The 21976-nt window shown below is 44.3% G+C and overlaps 1 protein-coding gene across 4 annotated transcripts in view; it reads left to right on the top strand.

The window, feature by feature from the left end:
* The window catches only part of Clnk (cytokine-dependent hematopoietic cell linker), a 171271-nt gene that overhangs the window by 99717 nt on the left and 49578 nt on the right, over window positions 1–21976 (top strand). For 3 of the 4 annotated variants that reach the window (XM_011240734.1, XM_006503974.2, NM_013748.3), the window contains 4 exons: window positions 2538–2575; window positions 7158–7299; window positions 8978–9087; window positions 12739–12784. In XM_011240734.1, coding sequence (XP_011239036.1) covers window positions 2538–2575; window positions 7158–7299; window positions 8978–9087; window positions 12739–12784 — 336 coding nt within the window. Of the gene's footprint in view, window positions 1–2537; window positions 2622–7157; window positions 7300–8977; window positions 9088–12738; window positions 12785–21976 lie in introns of those variants that run through there. The other variant, XM_011240735.1, reaches the window with a different exon arrangement.

The raw sequence follows: 21976 nt of genomic DNA, 5'->3' as shown, positions 1-21976 counted from the left end.
CAAACCCCGTAGTGCATTTGCTTAATGAATGATTGATGTGTGAGAGGCCAGCCCACTGCGGGCGATGCCACCCCTCATTCAGTTGTCTCGGAGGTCTAAGAAAGGTAGCTGACCATGAGCCTGGTACAAGCCAGTTAGCCAGCACTCCTCTGCTGCAAGTCCTGCCTTGGGGTGCTGCTCGGGCTTCCCTTCACATAAACTACGATCTGTAAATGAACTAAATCTTTTCCTCCCACAAGCAGTGTTTCGTCAGTGTGTATCACAACAATAAAGAATAGCTAATAGATTTACCCAGGAAGAGCTGGATAGGGTGAAAAGGAGAGCAAGATGCAAGGCTCCAGGGCCAACTCAGGGAACCTAGACTGTCCGTCCAGTCTCAAGGGGACCATAAACAGGTGTACTTCTTTTTCTTTTTAAGATTGACTTACTTATTTTATGCACATGAGTACACCATCATTGCTCTCTTCAGACACACCAGAAGAGGACATTAGACCCCATTACAGATGGTCGTGAGCTGCCATGTGGTTGCTGGGAATTGAACTCAGGACCTCTGGAAGAGCAGTCGGTGCTCTTAACTGCTGAGCCCATAGGTGGACATCTTTAAGACCATGCTCCAAATTATGTATTAAAACTCTGCCCCAGTGGGAGCACATTTAAAGGATCTGGAACATGGAGGCACTGCAGTCTTATAGTGTAGACTCCCAACAAGGAATTCATCGGATGCTCTCTTCCTGTGCCCTCTTTCCTGGAGGAGATGGAACACGAGTGCGGAATGATTTAGTGAGACTAATGAGGCCTGCGTGGTCCAAGATGGAAGATGGAAGCTCCAGCAAGCAAAGACATCAGGTAGCAATGGATACTTAGCACAGGAAGCTAACTAAGGGTGTGTGACGGTTACAGGTGAGTCAGACACAGGCAGGCACAGGGGGGAACTTGACTTGTACATTTGGGAGACCTAGGAACACTGGGTCTGTGCTCTGTGGGGACAGTAGCCGGATGACCATACACAAGGAGTCCTAAAGTTCCTAGCAGCCAAAAGAAAAGGGAAGAGCATGCATTCTTAGAAATGAGGCTTGCCATTGGACCAAAGTGGACTCGTTGCTAAGATACTTATAGCTTCTTAAAGCCTAAAGGAAAGGTCTCCCGTGTGTGCTAATAAAAAGATGAGGTCTTAAAGATATTTTTTTTCCTTTACATTCCTCAACCAAGACTAATGCCTACAAAATAACCACACAGCTGAGGAGCATTCAGTCTGTGAGGAACCAGACTCCCCACCCATATGAGCAGTTCTTGGGAGATTTTGTATAATCTAGAAGGAAATTTTAGAACGGTGTACTGAGTGGGCTGCGAGATCTAAGCCGTTTTCGTAAATGAGTCCAAACTGGGGAGCTGAGAGAAACCTCATCTCTGCTGGTCTAACAAAAGCGCAGTGGCTCGACTTCTGGATGTTGGGGCATGCGCCTGGAGCTGGGACAGATTCGTGAAGAGACATGAGCTCTGCCCACAAAGTAGTTGCTTGCACTGGAGGAGGCAGGTCCACAGTCAGAGCTCTTTAAAGGAGCCATGCAGCGCTCTGCAGCTGCGGGCCTCCTCCTCAGTTGCCTGGTCCTGACTGCAGGGGCAGGTGCTCCACAGCACTCCTCTTCCATCTCCTGGTTTTTCGTCCGTTTGTTGATTTGTTTTCTAGTTTGGGCAGTGTGAGGAGGGCATGCTTGTGTTCGCATGTGTGCTCATGTTTGTGGAATCCAGAGGACAGACTCCTCAGAATGCACCTACCATTTTACTTTGTTTTGTTTGTGTTGTTTGTTGAAACAGGGTCTCTTACTGCCCTGAAACTTACCAAGCAAAGTAGGCTGACTGGTCAACATGCTCCCAAGATCTGCTTGTCTCAAGCCCCACCCTGACATCTCCCATCTCCCAACCCCCACCCCCACTGCACCCCTGGGCGCTGGAATTGCAAGCAGCCATCACCATGCAGGGCTTTTTGTTATACTGATGCTAGGATTCCCAGTTAGGTCTTCAGGCCAGGGAGGCACACTCTACAGTGTGAGCCAACTCCTCAGCCCTGCTTGCTGCTATTTCCTCAGTGATGCAGACTGACCCAGGGCCTAGGTGTGTGCTCAATACTCCCAGCGCTTTCTTTCACACGCCACGATTTTGTTTCTTACAACGGGGTCATACTACGCAACCTTGAATTTGTGATCCTCCTGCCTCCACCTTCCCTCCTGAGTGTTGAGATTCCAGGGGTGTGCCACTGCGCCAGGCATTTAATTCTATTTCCGGGAGAATGCGGACCTGCTATGAGAAGAGTTTCTTGCCTCCATAGTCACCCTGAGTTGGGGGTTGATTTCTGTATTCTTTTTCTATACTCTGTTCTACCTGGTCAACAGCTAAAATGGGAGATATGAGACACGTACTGGGGTCACAAAAATGAACTGAAATGCACACAGGATTCCTAGAGGAAATGAAGGTCCAGCTTTTGATGCGGTGCGCTGGCACAGGGTTTGCAGTGACACGTGATCTGTGTTTTCTTGCAGGGCGGTGTCGAGCGGTTCTGGAACCACTTCCGGATCACGTAAGTGTGCTGTGTTCTATAACTGTCAGTCTCTGATCCTTACAAAGTAAGTGTTGTTGTCTGGGCTTCTTTATTATGTTACACAATGAATTTAAAAGAAAAAACAATTCTTCCAAGTGGTGCATTCTCCTGATAGGGAAAACCGCCTTTCAGCCTGTGTTCTAAATCTCACAGGCTTTTTGCTAAAGCTGACAGAAATAAAAAATACTAATACACAGGTCTGGTGCGTGTATCTCCAGATGTGTGCTTTACAACATTCATGGTGAAATTTTAAAATGAAACAAACATTTGGAAGGTAATTTCACAATGATGTTGTTCACTTAATAATATAAAAATATCCTCTTTTTTTTAGTCCTAAAACTACATGTTTGAGAGTTTAAAACAAAGAAGCAGTATACATTTCAAATCAATATTTCAACAAACTCACTGATATTTTGCAACGTAGTCTAAATAATAGCATGTTGAAATCACACTAAACATTTGAAAATATTGTAACTACTGAACATGTGAGCACCTCATGAAGCTACTAGAAGCACTGGCCAGAATTTTAACAACTAAAGAAAAAGATTAAAATTCAAAACATTAACCCAAATATCAAACATTATAAGTAATTATGTTAAATTATTTATTCATATAATTTACATATTTTGTATGGCTATAGATAATATCTGAAAAAATGGCTTCTTGCTGTTTGACATATGCCTTTAAATTTTTAATTAAAGCTATGGACCCTTACCCATGAGCACACGTACACACATACACATGAATGCACACACAGACACATGCACACACACTTATACAACATTTGTTTTTACATAATGGCTCCTGAGTATATATATATATATATATATACATATATATATATATATATCAGACCTGAGGTTTGGACTCCTGAGGAAGACGTGTAATGAATAATAAGAGAGAGAGAAATGTAAATTGTTGTATTTAAAACCAACCCCTCTGAGGGAACAGGAAGCCATGATGTTTGTGGTCGTTCCTCTGGCAGTGAGTTCAAAGTCAGTGCACACTCTCTTCGTTCCTAGGCGACAGCAGCCTTCATCCTGCTTTCTACCCCCTCTTGCCCCCATGAACACCAGCCAAAGGGTGAAATGTCAAATCGACTCCAACTCATGGCGTCAGTTCTTCTAGCGGGGCCCAAGCTTCCCCTGGAAAATACTAGAAGTAGCTTACAGGACACAAAGATGCCCTTTGGCCTCTTCTATCCATTGTGCCTACGAGCCAGCTTGCTTTCGCTCCACAAACAGTTCCAGGTGTGACCCTGGAGTATATGCCCACCTGTCCCTGCACTGTGTGTATTGGGAAGACCCTGTCAATCATTCAGAGTTCCACTAAACTCTGAGCACTTGCCTCTGCCTCACAGTAGCCATCGTCAATCAGAGGAAAGTATCTAAGGTCCAAGAATCTTTATATGTCCTCTCAGCCTCCGGCCAAATAAACTGGTTTAGTCACCTCCTTCTGCATTAAGGAAATGAAATATCCTCCCTGTGGTCAGAGCATGGCCTCTACAACTTGGGTCTAGGGCATAGTGACAATCTACGCTGTCACCAATACTCTCCCAACCAAAATGTCCCATCATAGCCTAGTTTATCTCTGAAGACCCAACAGGAAGGCCAGCTGCATGGTGGTGCTGCCTGGACTCTGAAACAGCTCCAGTGCCGCCAAGAAGCTCTGTACCTAGAGATTTAGCTCCTCCCCTGAGGATGAGCAAGCTCTGGTCTTCTACCCTGCTCTGGCTTGGGCACCAAAGGATCTGTCAAACCTGATATTGATAACTGACCTGAGTCCTCAGCTCACGCCTGTCCTGATTGGGCTATCCTCGGGAAGCACTTGTTGGATATGTGGACTAGCACGCTGAGAAGTTAACATTTGACTCACCCCATCTCCCAGCTTTTCTGTGGAGACCACTGCTTACTAAGCCATGGTCAACACCCTTGCTCTGAGCTAGACGAGAGCCCAGAGATTCTTCTGCCGACGTGCCTGGCAAGTCTATCTTGCCCTGTTGCCTACCTGGAAACTGGGCTCCCCTGTGACTTCTCTCTGCCTTTCCAGGGATAACTGAGAGTGTAGGTAGGCAGGCTTGCTCCTCCCTCAGTCTCTGAGATTGCCAGTGAGAGCATTAGTCGGAACCCTGACTGAGAGGAGTTTTGTGCGTAAGTGTTCTTACTTCAGCGTCTCCATTTGATAAGTATGTATAGTTGTAATTAACTACTTGACTTACCCATAGGAGTATGCATCTGACCATCTAACCCAAAAGTAAATTGAACTGGACCCTAATAACTAGACAAATTACAACATAAATATTTTAAATCGCACCCTTAGGAATAATTATATCCTCTGCCTTATTAAAATCTATGGCTTTATTTACCGACCATATATCAGGAATATACTATGGAAAGCCACAGATCCAGTCGGGACTATAAGGCAACAAATTCAACTTTAGACCTTTTTTTTTCAAACCCTGGACTATAAAATATTAAGAGTCCAAAACAGAGTTCTAGGGTTGCCCCATCTGTGAAGCAGAATTCTCTCTACAGAGGAAGGAGCCAAGCTCAGAACCATGCTATCCATCTGTCATTGTGCTGACTGGGTAGTGGTCCACTTCTGCAATGCCCTGGATTCTCTACCCTTCATCTTTTTTTTTTTTTTTTTTTGATAGAGGACCTTTTTATTATTGTTATTTTTAATTGGATATTTTATTTGTTTACATTTCAAATGTTATACCCTTTCCAGGTTTCCCCTCTGCAAACCCCTTATTCCAACCTGCCTTACCCTGCTTCTATGAGCGTGCTCTCCCACCAACCCATCCACTCCCGCCTCACCACCCCAGCATTCCTCTACACTGGGGCATCAATCCTTCACAGGACCAAGGGCCTCCCCTCCCACTGATGCCAGATATGGCCCCTTCATCTCCTTTAGTCCTTCCCCTAACTCTCCATTGGGGTCCATGTGCTCAGTGAGATCTACACTTCATCTTGAGATATAAGAATAATTTTTAATTCCAGTGCGGGGTTGGGTGTCAGTGTTGGAAGAATACTGCCCACCTAAAACCTGTGTGACTTTGGGAAGTTACCAATGTCAGTCTCTGTATTCATAAAATAAAGAGGCAATTCCCTTATTTTGAGGTACCTCCTGAGGAATGTGCATGAAACACGCATTTAATAAGGCAGAGTCCTTTGGGATTCTTGGCACAGTACAGCAGTCCTTAGACCTCTAAAGTAGTCAGCATTTACAGATGTAATTCCATCCTGTCACCCGGATTTCTCCATTAGGTTCAAATAAGACTAACGTTTGTTCTAGGTAAAGTTGGGCATTCTGAGATCCAGGGAGTTAAGAGTGACTCCTGGTGGCTGTGCCTCATGATTGCCAGGTCCCTGCTTACACAGAGCAGCTGCTGGCTGCAGACCCAACCTGAAGGTATGGCACTCAGCTGTGCTGACTCAAGGAGAATTCATGTGGGACTTGGTTTCCCCTTCCTGCCATCCACAGGCTTCAGACGCAGACCTATGATGAGAACACCTGTTAGCCTGCTTGGGCTCGCCTAGCAAAATGCCATGGCTCAGGCTAGCCTAGCAAAACTCCATGGCCCAGGATAGCCTTGAATCCAGACCATTGTCATTGACCTGATTATACCTCAGCCCTGGAAGCCAGAAGTCCAAACTCAAGGTGCCAAACGGTTGGTCTTCTGTGTCCTTCCCTTGGTGCATGGATGTGACTAGGGCAGGGGTGGCATTATCATAGGAATTTGAACATCTGCCTGTCGAATTTTATAAAAAATTCTGTCATTTCCTGAGAAACACAGCTTGGATTCGTATATGAATCCTACTGAATTCGTCCATCAATTTTTAACACATTCTATTTTAACAATGTTAAGTCTCCAATCAATGAACAGTGAGTGAGCCTCTTCTCAACCACTAGCAGCCTCTTCTTACATGACCTTGATCTTCAGCAGCATGCCTTCGGATTCTTTTAGCACCAGAGTCACTTCTCTGGGTCAGTGTACTCAAGCGTTTTGTTCTTCTTCCTATGTTTCTGGCTTTCTTTTCTCTTCTATTGTCAAATTGTTATCAGTCATTTATAGAAAATCACTATTACCATTGCATAGAAGCAAACTGAACTTTGAATGGGATTGACCCTTGCCAAACTTTTTACACCTTTAAGCTGTACACGCTTTCACTGGTCCTTGATTTTCCACATACAGCACCGCTTCATTGACCGTCTCCCTCTTGCTTTCTGGGGCTCAGGAAGCACTGAGCCCACTGAGATGACCCAGAATCCTCTGTGTTTTAAAGTCTGTTCATTAACAACTTACAGTCGCCCTATTCCCTCACAGCAGAGCAAGATAGGTCTTTGATTGAATGATCAAAGAGATGAGTGTATTTGGAAGACATCTTTAGAAGTCTCCCTATCACAAGAATTACATTTCTATGTAAGATTCTAGACCCCAGAATCTTAATGCCTGCTGCAAAAAAGTCATCGTTGCTCCCTAAGGTAGCATTGAGACATGCCGCCTTTGTCCACATGGTCCCTCCCTTGGACTTACTCCAGTGTTCCACCCATTTAGAGAAGGAACTTGGCTGGGGTCCCAGGTGGAGAAAAATGCAACAGTAACAACGACTACGAAGATCCTGAGTTCCAGCTGCTGAAGGCATGGCCATCAATGAAAATTTTACCAGCCAGACCTATCCAGGAATCGGAATACGCAGGTACTCTGGGGCTCCAAAGAGACATGTCCATTTACAGTGTCGCATAGTGATTGCCGACTCACTCTAGAGCTAAGATTTTTGTCTGAATACAGGCTTCACAGTAGAACCAACCTCAGAGAGCTCCTCTGAAGATGGTATTATTGACATATGGAGTCGAACTCTGTTCCTACTTACTACCATGGTCAAGGCAGAGTTCTGCTTGAGCCTTATGCCTGTCCCTGTGCTGGGAACATGGGAGAAATGGACAGACAGGAAGACAGGAATGTGAGATGTGTGAGGTTAGAGTCTCTGTTATCTCTCTCTATAACGGTGACCACTGCAGTGTATTCAGTGTTTTTGAGTACCGAATACAATGTAATCATTATCATTATATTATCAATATTGTTACTGTTTGAAGTCAAGGTATCACCATGCAGCTCAAGCATGCATAATGGTGGGGAGAGCAGGGAAAGAGAAAACTTTAGCTCAGTTGATTCGCTCTGCAGGTGGCCAGCCTACAAATGGATCCAGTACTAAAGTCCCACCCATCAGGAGGAAAGGACACTGGCTTTGTGCCCACTCTGGCCTTTTTCCACCTGGGCAGTGTCAGCAGGTTCTCCATGCCTCTGTAAAGGGAAGGAGGAGCCACACGTGATTTCTGAGGACCTGGTTCACAGACATGAATCTGTAGAAATGTCTTTAGGGGGAGCTATTCTGTAAGAGATGATGAACTGGTAAAGTGACACACATCCTTAACTGCTGCACTTCAGATGGTAGGCAGGAGGATCCCAAGTTCAAGGCCTGCTTGAGCTTCATGGTGAGATACCTTGACTTCAAACAGTAACAATATTGATAATATAATGATATATATAATATAATGATAATGATTACATTGTATTCGGTACTCAAAAACACTAAATATACTGCAGTGGTCACCGTTATAGAGAGAGATAACAGAAAAGGGCATAAGAGAATAGTAGAATAAAGAGGTGGGAGGGGTTTGATGATGAGCTCCAGGGGCAGATGTACTGACCTGTTTCCAAAGTTGCACCCAGGAGGCTGAAGCAAGAGAATGGCCACAAGTTTGAGACCAGCCTGAGCTATATAGTGAGTTTCAGCCCAGCCTGAGCCATGGTATGAGACCCTGTCTGAAACAAACCTGATAGATAGATAGATAGATAGATAGATAGATAGATAGATAGATAGATAGATAGATAGATAGATAACATTAACCTTCAAGAGCTGGTAGTATTTCTCAGGTGCGGAAACACTGAAGGGTAGTCAGGCCATCCTTGGTAGGATTGCTGTGAACGAAAACAAGCAGGTCTACAGTGAACGTCAGCTTCCTGCTCTGGCAGATTCAGGTGGGATCGTTTGCCTCTGTGAGAGATTTTTTTTTCCTCCATGGTGAACCCTTCAGTCACACTATACACTAGAGAGTGTTTTCTTTCTTCCACAATAGTCCCTTTGGTCTTTGCCCACCCTCACTCTTGAGAGCACCATATGATATATTATAATAAAATTTGCCTGTCTTCTGCCCTCCTCCCTGAAACCACCCCCCCCCAAGAGATGTGTTTGCCTGGCACCCGAGCTTTGATGACCCCATGAGTGTGAGGCTGTGTGAATACTTGATGAGCTGCAAAGTGCCAAATCTAGCCAACTTCCAAGTTTCGAGCTTGCCAGCTTTCTTTTTCCACAGATACACGCTATTTCCAGGATACGATGGAGGCTCCCCTTCTGTTACCTCCCAAGGCTTCTGTCTCCACTGAGAGACAAACCAGGGATGTGAGGATGACACATCTGGAAGAAGTGAGTAAAAGGGTCCCTGAGAGCCTGGCAAGGAGGGCACTACCTAGCGCACATACATATGTCCCCCAGTCTCCTGCCACACAGCGTCATAGCAGATGAGCCAGTCAGGGGACGCTTAGGGGAGCTGAATTGTGTGACTTATGGGCTCATGAACCTTTAGAGGAGTCTAGAAGGAACAAAACTTTACATTTGCTGAAGACTTACTATGAGTCAGGCACCAGGCGAAAGAATTTACACCTTATCTAATTATCCTTGCATTCTTCAGACCCTGAATTAGTACACAAATCTTTCCGATAATAATGTCATTTTGCCAAGATTCTCAGCCCAGCATTGCCAACTGTTAACCTGAGCAGTGAGAAGTCTCGTGATCATCAAACCTCTGCAATACCTGTACAAACAGGATAGGAACACTCTATGTGCTGGCCTAAAAGGGTATCAAGGGAAATCGCAGATAATTTTATGGAAATATCCTGTAAATGAAAATGTGCTAGATACATACGTAGTTTGTTTAAATAAAATGTTTTTATATATATATATATATATATATATATATATATATATATATATATATCATAAAAGCCAATGTAGGCTCTTTAATCCCAGCACTCAGGAAGCAGAGCCATGCAGATCTCTGAGTTCTGAGTTCGAGGCCAGCCTGGTCTACAGATTGAGTTTCAGGACAGTTAAAGCTATACAGAGAAACTTTGTCTAAAAAGTCAAATAAAAATATATACAAATTATATATAAATTATATATAATATATATCCATAAAAATAAAGAAGACCTGCCCCCTTGGTCTGCATGTCATTGGGATACTATTCTGACACATTTCAGGTCAGTATTCCCTATAGAGACAGAATCATACACAGAATATTATTTGCATTAACATGACCTGGCTCCTCTCTTCTCACACTGGATCCACTCACAAAATAAGTTGCAATGTGGTGAGCAAGAGCTTATCCGCATAAGTTGTACAGCTATGCATTTCCCCCTGCAGAATTTTGGTTAATGTGCTCAACACTTAATGAGAACGTTTTAAAGACTTAAGGCACATGTAAAAATCATGTCAGTGTGTGCCCTTCCAGAAGTTCTACAGAACCATACCCAACTCAAGGAAGTCTCAACAAAACTGGATCGCACTGGTGTACTCATGGGTTTTATATGAAGAGGAATCTCGCTGTTAGATTCTTATCCCATGACACCATTGATGGGAGCATGCTTCTGCATATACCGCCAACTCTCCTGGTGGCATGTCCCTTCTGCTCATTAGACTCTCTGGTTCTCTTGATATTGGCCACACACTAGCCTGTCTTGTGCTGACATAGCAGATTACCCATAAGCCTTTGTATGCTTACAGAAGACCCTGTCTAAACCCAACCCTGGAAGAATCTGAGTCTCTCACGGTCCATGCCTCTGCGTTGCCTCAGTTTCCTCTTTCTGACAGGTCGCTTCACAGCAGAACCATGATCCCATCACTGTAAATCAGCCGAGTCAAGTGAGAGGGCAGGCAAGGACAAAGGGTTGCCAGGAGAGAAACTTTCTGATAAATTAAGTAAGGCCTTGGCCCGGCTCAGATAGTTTTACTTTAGCCATCCGTGATGAAGTAAGGAACTTTTTGTGGCAAGTAGATTAGCTTTTTCATTAACAACCTTATTTCCAGGAGCTGCTTCTTATTAGTTTTGAGATTAAACTATCTGTCTACTGGATCTTCAATAACCCTTATGGAAGGCTTTTCTTATCTCAGTTTCTTGGGACGATTTTAACTATGTTGCCCTAGACTAGTGTTCCACTATTAAGCACTCTACCAAACACTCTGCTAACAATGGAAGCATAGAAGTGAGTCAGCACCCGCAATCTAGTGGAGAACCACATAGTCTAAGGAAGGAGGCAGTGACAAGATGGTAGTCTCGACGTCTAGAAGTGTGTAAAGCAGTTATTCACCTATAGTTATTATATGTGTTGTAATCAGTAGTTCTCAACAGGGAGATTTTGCCCCTCAGGACATTTGGTTCAGACTACAGACATTTTTAGTTGTTAAAGCAAAGAGTGGATACTGCATTGTCCAATGGAAAACACACCACACACACACAATATCACAATATATCACCATAAACCATAACACACATGCATATACAAACTACACACACATCAACATTCACACCATACTACATACATGTATACACACACACCAAAACATCATAACACAGACTGTATATATATATATATATGCTACACACACATATATATACGCTACAGACATATATATATATATACGCTACACACACACCAATACACACCACACTACACACACAAAAACACACACACACCATACTACACACACATAGACACACTGCACACACACCAACATTTAACACGCACTAGCACAACATACTACACACACATATACATACACACTACATACACATCAATCCATCATAACACACACACATATACTGACATGCTTGCACACTCACACTCACCATCAGATGTCACCAAAACCTTACACAGGCAAGGACACTGAGGAGACCCGACACTGAAACCCTAAACATGCAGAGCCCGTGTACAGTGGAGAGAGCCTTCCCTGCTGCCCTAACCAGGCTGGTGATGGGGTGTGGGCAGAGAGGTGAATGGTCAACTCACACAGTCAGAAAGCTGAGGCTGCAGAAAGAACTTTCAAAAGCCCTCCCGCAGCTGCTCTCCAAGATAGCAACTGGAAACTGACGGCTCTATGAAGGCGTACAGGGTCACAGAAAAACCCAACCACCACTGGGACCCAACCACACTGAAGTGCAGAATGGTAGCCTCGCCAAGTGTAAGGGCTGGGGCTCAGTAGATCCAGACCTGCTCAGGAACCATGCCCAGCTCAGTCAGCATTTGTAAAGACAAATACTAAGGTCCCCGTGCTGGCTGGGCAGGTCTTTCCAAGCCTTGGCACTTCATCATCATCTTCCCTCATTTCTTCTAATCCCATTGTCATCAACAGTTCTTTATGCCCCCAGTGATGACACTACTGTTGTGCTTCGTCAGAGTGAAGTCTCACATTCTGGGAGTTCCACATCATCATACACACACACACACACACACACACACACACACACACACACACCATCCTGACAAGGAAGCAGTGTTTTTTGTTTGGTTGGTTTTTTCCACCTTAATTTAACAGAACAGAGCCGAGTGAGTCACCACGCCCTCACAGCTGGCACATGACAGAAATGAAATGACATTACCTGAGCTGTCACTAAAGGTCACACTCCACTATGCTGGCCCACTCTGGCCATGTACACTGGTCTTCATTATAATCCAGTGGCATACATTGGCTATTTATTTTGTCTATCATAAAGACGTGAAAGCTGAGACCATTAAGACCCTGGGTGCCAAGTCTTTACAGCAGAAAGAGGCAAAGTGGGATTTCAAACCTTGGATTTTATGCCAAATAGCACTAGGTTCACCGAGGCCTTCTCTGGTGGCAATCCACATACTCACAGATGTTTAGCAACCGCTGGCCATATGCACACAGCAGCCTCAGAGATCAGCAGGCCCAGGCACACATGCATTTATGCTGAGGACTCTAGCCATAATATAGAGTAGCTGGACACCTGGTTGTGGCATGATCAGTTGAAGCTAATGGTGCCACATTGTCTTTTACAGGTGGACAAGCCTACCTTCAAGGATGTCAGAAGCCAACGCTTTAAAGGTAAGGTCCTAAGAGTTTAAAACCCCACAGTCTACCTCCCCTGCTCCTATGGTCTGTGTCCTGCTTGTGGCCACAGGCTCCCATATACTAGGAGCTGTGTTGAATTCTGCTCTGAGAAAAGACTGTTCAATTCTGCAGCCAAGCATGCCTCCTGACTCTTTTACAGCCTTACCTTATTGACCAAGAAATTGATTGTGAAAATTCATACTCTGTTCTACATTATATGAGGAAGGAATTGTTTCAAAAACATATGGATTGCGCTCCAATAAGTCATTTCTATAAGCACTTTCCCTAAAAGAAATTACAAGATATTCCTATATAATTTTAAAATGTTGATTAATGAATATGAAAATAGGCTTTTCAGCTTGAGGCAAAACAACTCAATTTGAACACAGAAGCCCAGGTACAAGCCTGAAAGGAAGCAATCAATTCCACTAATGCTGGAAGCAGAAACTAAGGGCAGCCAGAGAAATTTGGTTGGACCGTATCCATTATCAGTCTCATCATTTTCCCATCTCATCATCTTCCTGTGCCCCCATCTCCTCTTACAATGTCCAGTGAAAAAGATGTCTTGTGATTTACAGTCCCTGACAACTAAAGCCCCACCAGCTTCACCATTCATGTTCTTAGTGCTGAATCTCAAAGTGTCTTACACTCGGCACCTTTATGAGGAAGGGCAGCACTATAGGTCCCAATAGGAGACAGATGGTAAGCAAGGTAATCCAAGAAAGTTTACTTACAAAGAAAACGTACAGAAGTGTGCTGAGCACAGGAAAAGAACAAAAGAATGTAGACTGTAGACGCAGGGCTGACAACAACAAGGACCACCCCTATCCTAGGCCCAGAGAGATAGGGAGGAGCTACCGAAAGCCACAGGGGCAAGGGGCTGGGGGCTGGAGGCTGAGGACCTCCCAGGGAGGGATTTGTGGTAGTCAGCTTCCCACCTTCCCACCGCTACAACAACAACAAAAAAATCTGCAAGAAAGCCAAGTTAGAAGGTTGCTTTTGCTCATAGTTTCAGAGATCTTGGGCCACATCTGGGTGACTCTGCTGCTTTGGGACTGAGTGAGGCAAAGCACCATGCGGATAGTGTGCTGCTAGAGAAAAATCTCATGATCTAAGGATAGTTGAGAAGCAAAGCATCTCAACTATCCCCAACAAAGGACCCCCAACATGGGTAGAGTACCGTCCCCAACAAAGACAGCCCCCCAATGACCTAACTTCCTCCCCTAACTCTTTCCTCCTTCCTAAGATCCCCAGAACTTCCCAAAAGTATCACAGGCTGACACCAAGCCTCTACCCATGAGTCGTTGGTGAACAGTTAATATACACGGGATATAAACCATGACCAGAACCAGGAGAGTAAATGCCTAGCTTCCCTCTCCATCCCTGCCTGGCTTCCCAGCAAAGTCCACCGGGGGCTACAGTACTGATGGCAGAATGAAGAAAGAGAAGGATGCTCACAAATGGAAGCAGGTTGGGCAGAGCAAGGGCATCAGCCTGGACTCAGCCTCTGCCTGCCATGAGACCTGCAGAAGGTACCTAACCTTCCTGAGGAGAACTGATTTGCATTTCTAGAGGAGGCAGTCCAGAAGCCCACTCACGTCCACTGTGGCAGCATGGGAGACCCAATCGCACTTGGGCAAGTAAGGTTCTCATACCTCAAGGACTCTAACACCCCAGACCACGGCTCCTCTGCAGTCCACACAGACTTACAGATCCCCATGTGAATCCATTGGTCTCCCCAATGTGACAGGGAGACACTATCTTCTCAGTGCTTCTTAGATCCTTTAAGAATAACTACTCTGTCCACTTGACTACAGCTCCACTCTATCAGCTGATGTACTTCCATTCTTAAAAAACACTGAGGTGAATTGTGCAAAAGCCTTTCCACTTCTGACAGAGAAAGGGAGCAGAAGCCCCAAGGACTCATGGGCCAGGGCCTGATCATTGAATATGCACAAATCTTTGGTGACTGTGGTATACTTTACTCTTTTTTCTTTTATGTTTACTTTTTTATTAGATATTTTCTTTATTTACCTTTCAAATGTTATCCCCTTTCCAGGTTTCTCCTCCTCCCAGAAACCCCCTATGCCATCTTCCCTCCCCTCTTGACCTGGATCCCACTTTGGGCCTGTCACTGGACCTTCTTTTCCTCAGGCTCCTCTCCATTTCCATCTCTGTAATTCTTTCGACAGGAAAAATTATAGGTCAGAGTTGTGACAGTAGGATTGCAACCCCATCCCTCACTTGATGTTCTATCTTCGTGCTGGAGGTGGGCTCTATAAATTCTCTCTCCCTACTGTCAGGCATTTCATCTAAGGTCCCTCCCTTTGAGTCCTGAGAGTCTCTCACCTCGCAGGTCTCTGGTGCATTCTGGAGGGTCCCCCCAACAAAAAAACCAAACAACCCAATCAAAAACTGGGGTATGGAACTAAACTGAGAATTCACAACTGAGGAATCTTGAATGGCTGAGAAGCACCTAAAGAAATGTTCAAAGTCCTTAGTGATCAGAGAAATGCAAATCAAAACGACCCTGAGATTCCACCTTACACCAATCAGAATGGCTAAAAATCAAAACCTCAGGTGATAACACATGTTGGAGAGGATGTGGAGAAAGAGGAACACTCCTCCATTGATGGTGGAATTGCAAACTGGCACAACCACTATGGAAATCAATCTGGAGGTTCCTCAGAAAATTTAAAACAGATCTACCTGAAGACCCAGCTATTCCACTCTTGGAAATATACCCAAAAGATGCCTCACCATGCCACAGGGGCACATGTTCCACTATGTTCATAGCAGTCTTATTTGTGATAGCCAGAAGCTAGAAACAACCCACATGTCCCACGACAGAAGAATAGTTGCAAAAAAATGTGGTTCATTTGCACAATGGAATACTACTCAGCTATTAAAAATGAGGACATCCTGAGTTTTACAGGTGAATGAATGGAACTAGAAAATATCATCTTGACTGAGATAACTCAGACCCAAAAGGAAAAACATGGCATGTACTCATTAATAAATGGATATTAGCAAAAAAAATTCAGAATACCCAAGACAAAGTCCACAGACCTCAAAAAGGTCAACAAGCTAAAAATGCCCAAGCGAGGACGCTTTAGTCCCACTTGGGAAAGAGAAGAAAGCAATCACAAGTGGGGAGGAAGGGAAGGACCTGAGAGGGAAAGTGGATGAGGGGTAGAGAGGAACCTGATCTGATATTGGGTGAGGGAAAAGGACTGAAGCCCTGGGGGCCAGCAGAAAGAATGGAAACAGGCAACCTCAGGAGATAGGAGGTTGGGGGGACCCTCCTGCATTTCTTTAAGAGAGTTATTAAAGTCCTCCATCATCATCATGAGACATGATTTAAGATACAAATCTTGCTTTTCCAGTGTGATGGTGTATCCAGGACTTGCTATGGTGGGAGAATTGGGTTTTGATAATGCCAAATTACCTTGGTTTCTGTTGCTTATGTCCTTTCGCTTGTCTCCCTCCATCTGATTATCTCTAGTTTTACCTGCCCTTGCTATGTCTGACTGGAGCCTGTCCTTCCTTTGATCCTGGTTGTGTCAGAACTCCTCAGAGTTTCTGTAGGCATATCTTTCTTTAGAAATTTTCCTTCTATGATTTGTTGAAAATATTCTGTGGGTCTTGTAGCTGTGAATTTTATCCTTGTCTTATTCCTATTATTCTTCATTTGATCTTTTCAGAGTGTACCAGATTTCTTGGATGTTTTGGGTCAGCAACTTTTTAGATTTAACATTTTCTTTGACTGATACATTGATTTCTCTGATTGTATCTTCTTTGTCTGAGATACTTTCTTCCGTTACTTGTATTCGGTTGTTGGTGCTTATGTCTGTAGTTCCTGTTCTCTTTCCTAGGTTTTCCATTTCCAGGAGTACTTCAGTTTGTGTGTTCTTTGTTTCTTCTATTTCCATTTTCAGATAATGAACAGTTTTGTTCATTTCCTTCACCTGCTGGATCGTATTCCCCTGTATTTCTTTAAGGTATTTATTCATTTCCTCTTTGAAGGACTCTGTCATCTTTGTAGGATTAGATTTAAGGTAATCTTCCTGTGCTTTAGCTGTGTTAGGAACCTAGGACTTGCTGTAGTATGATAGCTGAACTCTGGTGGTACCAAAATTCCCTGGCTTTTGTTGACTGTGTTTTTATGCTGGCCTTTAGTCATCTAGTAGTCCTCAGTGTTGGCTGGATGTTTCTGATGCTGGCAGGATGCCTTAGGGAGGCAGGCAGTGCTATAGATTAGAAGATGGGGGTCAGGAGACAGCCCTCAGCTCACCTCTGCTGGCTTGCCCCAGGTGGACCCAGCAAGCAGGGGGCTTGTGGGAGAAGGCTCTAATCTGGAAGGTCCTGGAACACTGCAGGCCTCCTCAGGAAGGTTGGCAGTACTATGGGCCAGATGATGGAAATCAGGGGACAGCTCTCAGCTCACTTCTTTAACATTGCATCAGTTCTCAAGATCCTGCAACAGAAAATGAAACTTTGAACATTATGACAGAGAAAGAAAATATCCTAAGGAAATTAAGGATCCTCTTAGTAGTCGTTATTTTCTCTCCCCCCCCCCCCCCCCCCCCCACCGAGACAAGGTTTCTCTGTATAGCCCTGACTGTCCTGGAACTCACTCTGTAAACCAGGCTGACCTCAGAAATTCACCTGCCTCTGCCTCAACAAGTGCTGGGATTAAAGGCGTGCGCCACCACGCCCGGCTTTTCTTAGTAGTTATAGAAAAATGGAGTCAAGATCCTTTATGGAACAATAGTTTCCCATAACAACATAGCAAGGCATTTCCCTCTCACTCTCACTCTCCCCCTCTCCCCCTCTCCCCCTCTCCCCCTCTCCCTCTCTCCCTCTTCCCCCTCTCTCTTCCCCCTCTCTCCCCCTCTCTCCCCCTCTCTCCCTCCCTCTCCCCCTCTCCCCCCTCTCCCTCTCCCTCTCCCTCTCCCTTTTCCTCTCCCTCTCCCTCTCTCTTTCCCTTTCTCTATTTTGTGCTCACAACACAAGATGTAAGCTCTCTGCTTGCAGCTCCAGCCACAACATGCCTGACACTTTCCTGCCATATTGGACTTTTATCCCTTTGAAACATAAGCCCAAATAAGCACTTCCTTCTATAAGTTGTCTTAGCCATGCTATTTTATCACTGCAATAGAAAAATGACTGAGATACACAGCTACAAAGCTGCTTTTGAAAGTGAGCCCTGGGTGTCCCATAAGGCCATCACTCGAGACAGTAACTTAGGGAGAGCAAGGCTCACTAAAGCCAGGGGAGGTTTGTGGAAAGGTTCTTCCATGACAGTTGCTACCTGACTATAGTCCTTCCCCACACTTCTAGAACTGATGGCTTCCCAGCATCACCCTGAGAACTCAGATACTACAGACAGAAAGGAGGAAGTGACTACAGATGCCCTGCTTTTAGGATCAGGGACCTGGAGAGGAAATGCCAGTATGAATTGTGTTCATTATAAAATTCTGTATTTTTGATGCAAACACATATGCTCACAAAATGTCACAGGAAAAAGAAACAACACCTGTTGATTCAAAAACAGGGGGATTTTATGGTGACATTTTTCATCAAGTTGAGCTGTTACAGTTTTATGTAAATGTATCCTGACATTTTTTTTCTTGCAATTATTATCTGGAGAGCATCAAATTTCAAGACCTTATCTTTCCTGAAGGTTGAGGGGTTTGCTTTGCTTTGCTTTGCTTTGCTTTGCTTTGCTTTGCTTTGCTTTGCTTTGCTTTGCTTTGCTTTGCTTTGCTTTGCTTTGCTTTGCTTTGCTTTGCTTTGCTTTGCTTTGCTTTTCATTCCTAGAAATGGGCAAAAATTTTATTTGGAGGTAAAAGTTGTTGTTAGAGTGTGTGAGATGAACCACTAGCAATCACTGCAGATCCAGAGGACGTCTCCTCTTTTCCAAGGAGTGCCATAATTTTAAGCAAGGCTTAGCTTCCTGAGAGATCTGCAGCTGAGAACACACGCAGCTCAAATGTGCATCTCTGCTCCTGGGATGCAAACCAAGCTTAAACCCTAAACCAATTTTTCTTGAAGTGACTTGCATACTCTATTCAGGAATCACTTTATAAAGAAATACAATAAACCATCCAAGAAAAAGAATTATGCTAGGTGAGTGAACAAGTAAATCAGAAATACAAGCATAGCTGCTTGAGAGGAGCAAACCAGATTCCACACAGTGCCCTCCAGGGGATCCTATGAGCTTGCTTTTAGGGGACTCAGATGCTGAAGTGATCAGGGGTCACTTTGGAATGAATCTGATTCAAGGTCCTAGTGATCCATGCTGTTCCAGGAGGGTTCCACTTCACACATGTCCATGATGTGTTGAGTTCTTTGCTAGGAGTTAAAATAACTAAGGAAACCATACTAATTCCCACTGATAAAAGCCTTGTATCTCCCAGAAGAGTCTCAGGAATAAGGGACGGGGAATTGAGATGTGGGACAATGAACCCAAGAAAGGAAAACAGAATTTTTGGTGGTTAGAAGCCACATTATGACTAACTATATACTGGATTTGGACACCGTTGGCCTTGACTTTGCTACTTCCAACTAGAAGACCTAAAAGTATCTTGGGAATTGAACCTGAATTTCTCACATTGATAGGACATTTGTCTACTTCAGAACAAACAACAAATGAAAACCCACATCACTGGGATGATATTAACCCTCGGGTGCTGGTCTGTACACCACCACCACACCACCCTGGATCCCTGGATCCCTGTTCCCATTGTCACATTCTCCTGAGTTCCCCTGAAGACTAAAACCATCTCCTGTGTACCGAGTTTGGATTTTAGCGTGCAAGTAAAGCTGTTGTGGATGAATTGACTAAAAGTGAGCCAGAGGCCTCGGCCACAGAGAGCCTGGCTTATGACATCATCTCCCACAGCACGTGTGTGACACCTTGCTGGACACATTGTGGACATGTGGTGGACATTTATGAGATTCCTTGTATGCTTTAACTTGTGTTAATAGTGTTTAGATCAGCATCACCACACTATCTGGTGACCACCCAGGGAGGAACCTATGCCTTACAGTCTCGTTAGGTGGGGACCAGCAAAGGGGCAAATCAAGAAGCTCTTGTTACTGCTAGCTCCATCTCCATCTGTGCTTCCAAATTCAGCTGCATCCTGTCCCGTCACTGGACCCTCCCATCTCAGCTGTGGGAGCAGAAGTCCATGTTCTCTAGCACTTTGTGAACCCACACTACCCCTTTCCTAACATTTGTCCATCACTTTACCCTGCCCGTCTACTCGTCTGCATGCAGACACACCCGAAGCAGCAGAAAGCACCTCCCTCCAGGCTTGAGCTGGAAGAATTGTTCCATCTCACATTCCTCACTGGTCCCAACTGGAAAGCTGATGAAATGCTTGTTCCTAAAAGCAGCGCCTTCTGATGTTATCAAAGAGGATGTGAGAGCCTGTCAGTTTCCCCTACCATGATCCCTTTCCACTGCTTCCCAAAAGATGGCTTTGATAATTTATTGCTGCAATTAATCTCTGAAGGTTTTGATGGACTTGAAGATGCTTCTCCAGCAGGCCCTGCCAAATGGACATTTCTAGCCACTGGGACTATAGGTCTCTTCTCTGAACTCCTCCATAGTTAATCAACAAGACACAAAATGCTAATGGTACATTGTGTCATAAAAGTCTTAGACACGATAAATTTTGTGATTAAGGCCAAGTTTCATCTAACTTTCTTCCAAGTCCATTTCTTTAATTATAGAACATGACACCGTTGCTCTGTTTCTGGGAGTGTTTGCCTGTGTATACTTTGAGGTAACTAGTATTACCTTTGAGTAATACTAGTTTTTGAGCTGTGCCTGTGCTCAGCACACAATGGATGAAAGCTTAGGTGAACACTAAATATTATTTTATTTAATCCTGAAACCCCAAGGAATTAAATTTGCTGATCTACATTTTAACATTTAAGTCACCAGGTTTGTTCAGTAAGTGACAGGTTCACCTTCAACTGGAATGGCTTCACAAGTTCCATCTATGGCCACTTCACTTAGTGTCTTCAATTAAAGGATCAGGTTTTGGCTCCTATGAGTCTTGTTTTCTCATCTTTTAAAAATCACAGATAAGGATAGAAGAAGCCCAGAGAGGCTAAGTAATTTCTGTTTAAGTTGCTCACTCCTTAATGGTAACAGCAAAACTCAATCACAAGCTTTGCGAAACCTCAACATTTTGGTATCTGAAAAAGAGAATTCAAGCACATATATAAATGAGGTCACTCTGTGTGTTACTGATGGAGAGATATATAACAAACACCTTTAAAGTAACAGTATGAGTTAAAATACTATCTTATCCCAATTTCATAGAGCCAAATGTGCTTGTTTGTTTGTTTTGGTATTTTGAGGGTCTTGCTATGCAGTCCATCTGCCCCTGAACCCAGGCTGGCCTCCAACTTAAGATCCTCCGGCATCCACTTCCCAAGTTCTAGATCTACAGGCATAAGCCACCACACTCAGCTCTGACTGACTTTGCCAAGCTCTTGCATTGACATATATGTCACAGCTCCCAGGGTATATTGATGTGAAGGATTTCTTAGCTAAGCTAAGCTGAAAACTCGCATCAAATTCAGTCCTTGGTGCATATTTCCTTAGGCACACTCTTCAGAGTGTGACTCCTATGAGCAATGCAAGTCCAGCAATTCTCAACTCCAAGTGCAGAACGCCTGGTTAACACTTCCTCTAAAACTTTCTTAATTCCAGGCAAATGACCAAACAATAAGTCCACTGATTCTATAGCATTTCCCATGGTGGGCTGTTCATGATCTTTGTTTTGAGTGCACAAGTCTATGATCTATTTTTAACAATGGTTGTGTTTAACACCAGCTTACAGAACCCTTGCCCATTTAATATCCAGGTCTTACAGTGTACTGCAAGCCACTTCTCACATTCGCCCTTCTCAAACAGACCTCAAATGCCTCCCGCTCTCTAGGAAGCTCTGCTTCAACCTCACATAACACTATGCCATTAGATTCCTCAGGGTTAGGCACTAAAATAGTCAGGCCCAGGCCCAGTTAGCTTCCACAGATATGCTCTGTACTCTTTCTTCCCCAATCACTCCTCAGAAACAAGACCCCTGGCTGGAGCTGGGAGCACCAAACTTTGAAAATGGAAGGACCAGTCTGCCGATTACAGCATTGGCCACTAGAGGGCAG

This window comes from Mus musculus, chromosome 5 (genome assembly GCF_000001635.26).
Source record: "Mus musculus strain C57BL/6J chromosome 5, GRCm38.p6 C57BL/6J".
Taxonomy (NCBI): domain Eukaryota; kingdom Metazoa; phylum Chordata; class Mammalia; order Rodentia; family Muridae; genus Mus; species Mus musculus.
This window is presented reverse-complemented; position numbering and strand designations above follow the sequence as displayed.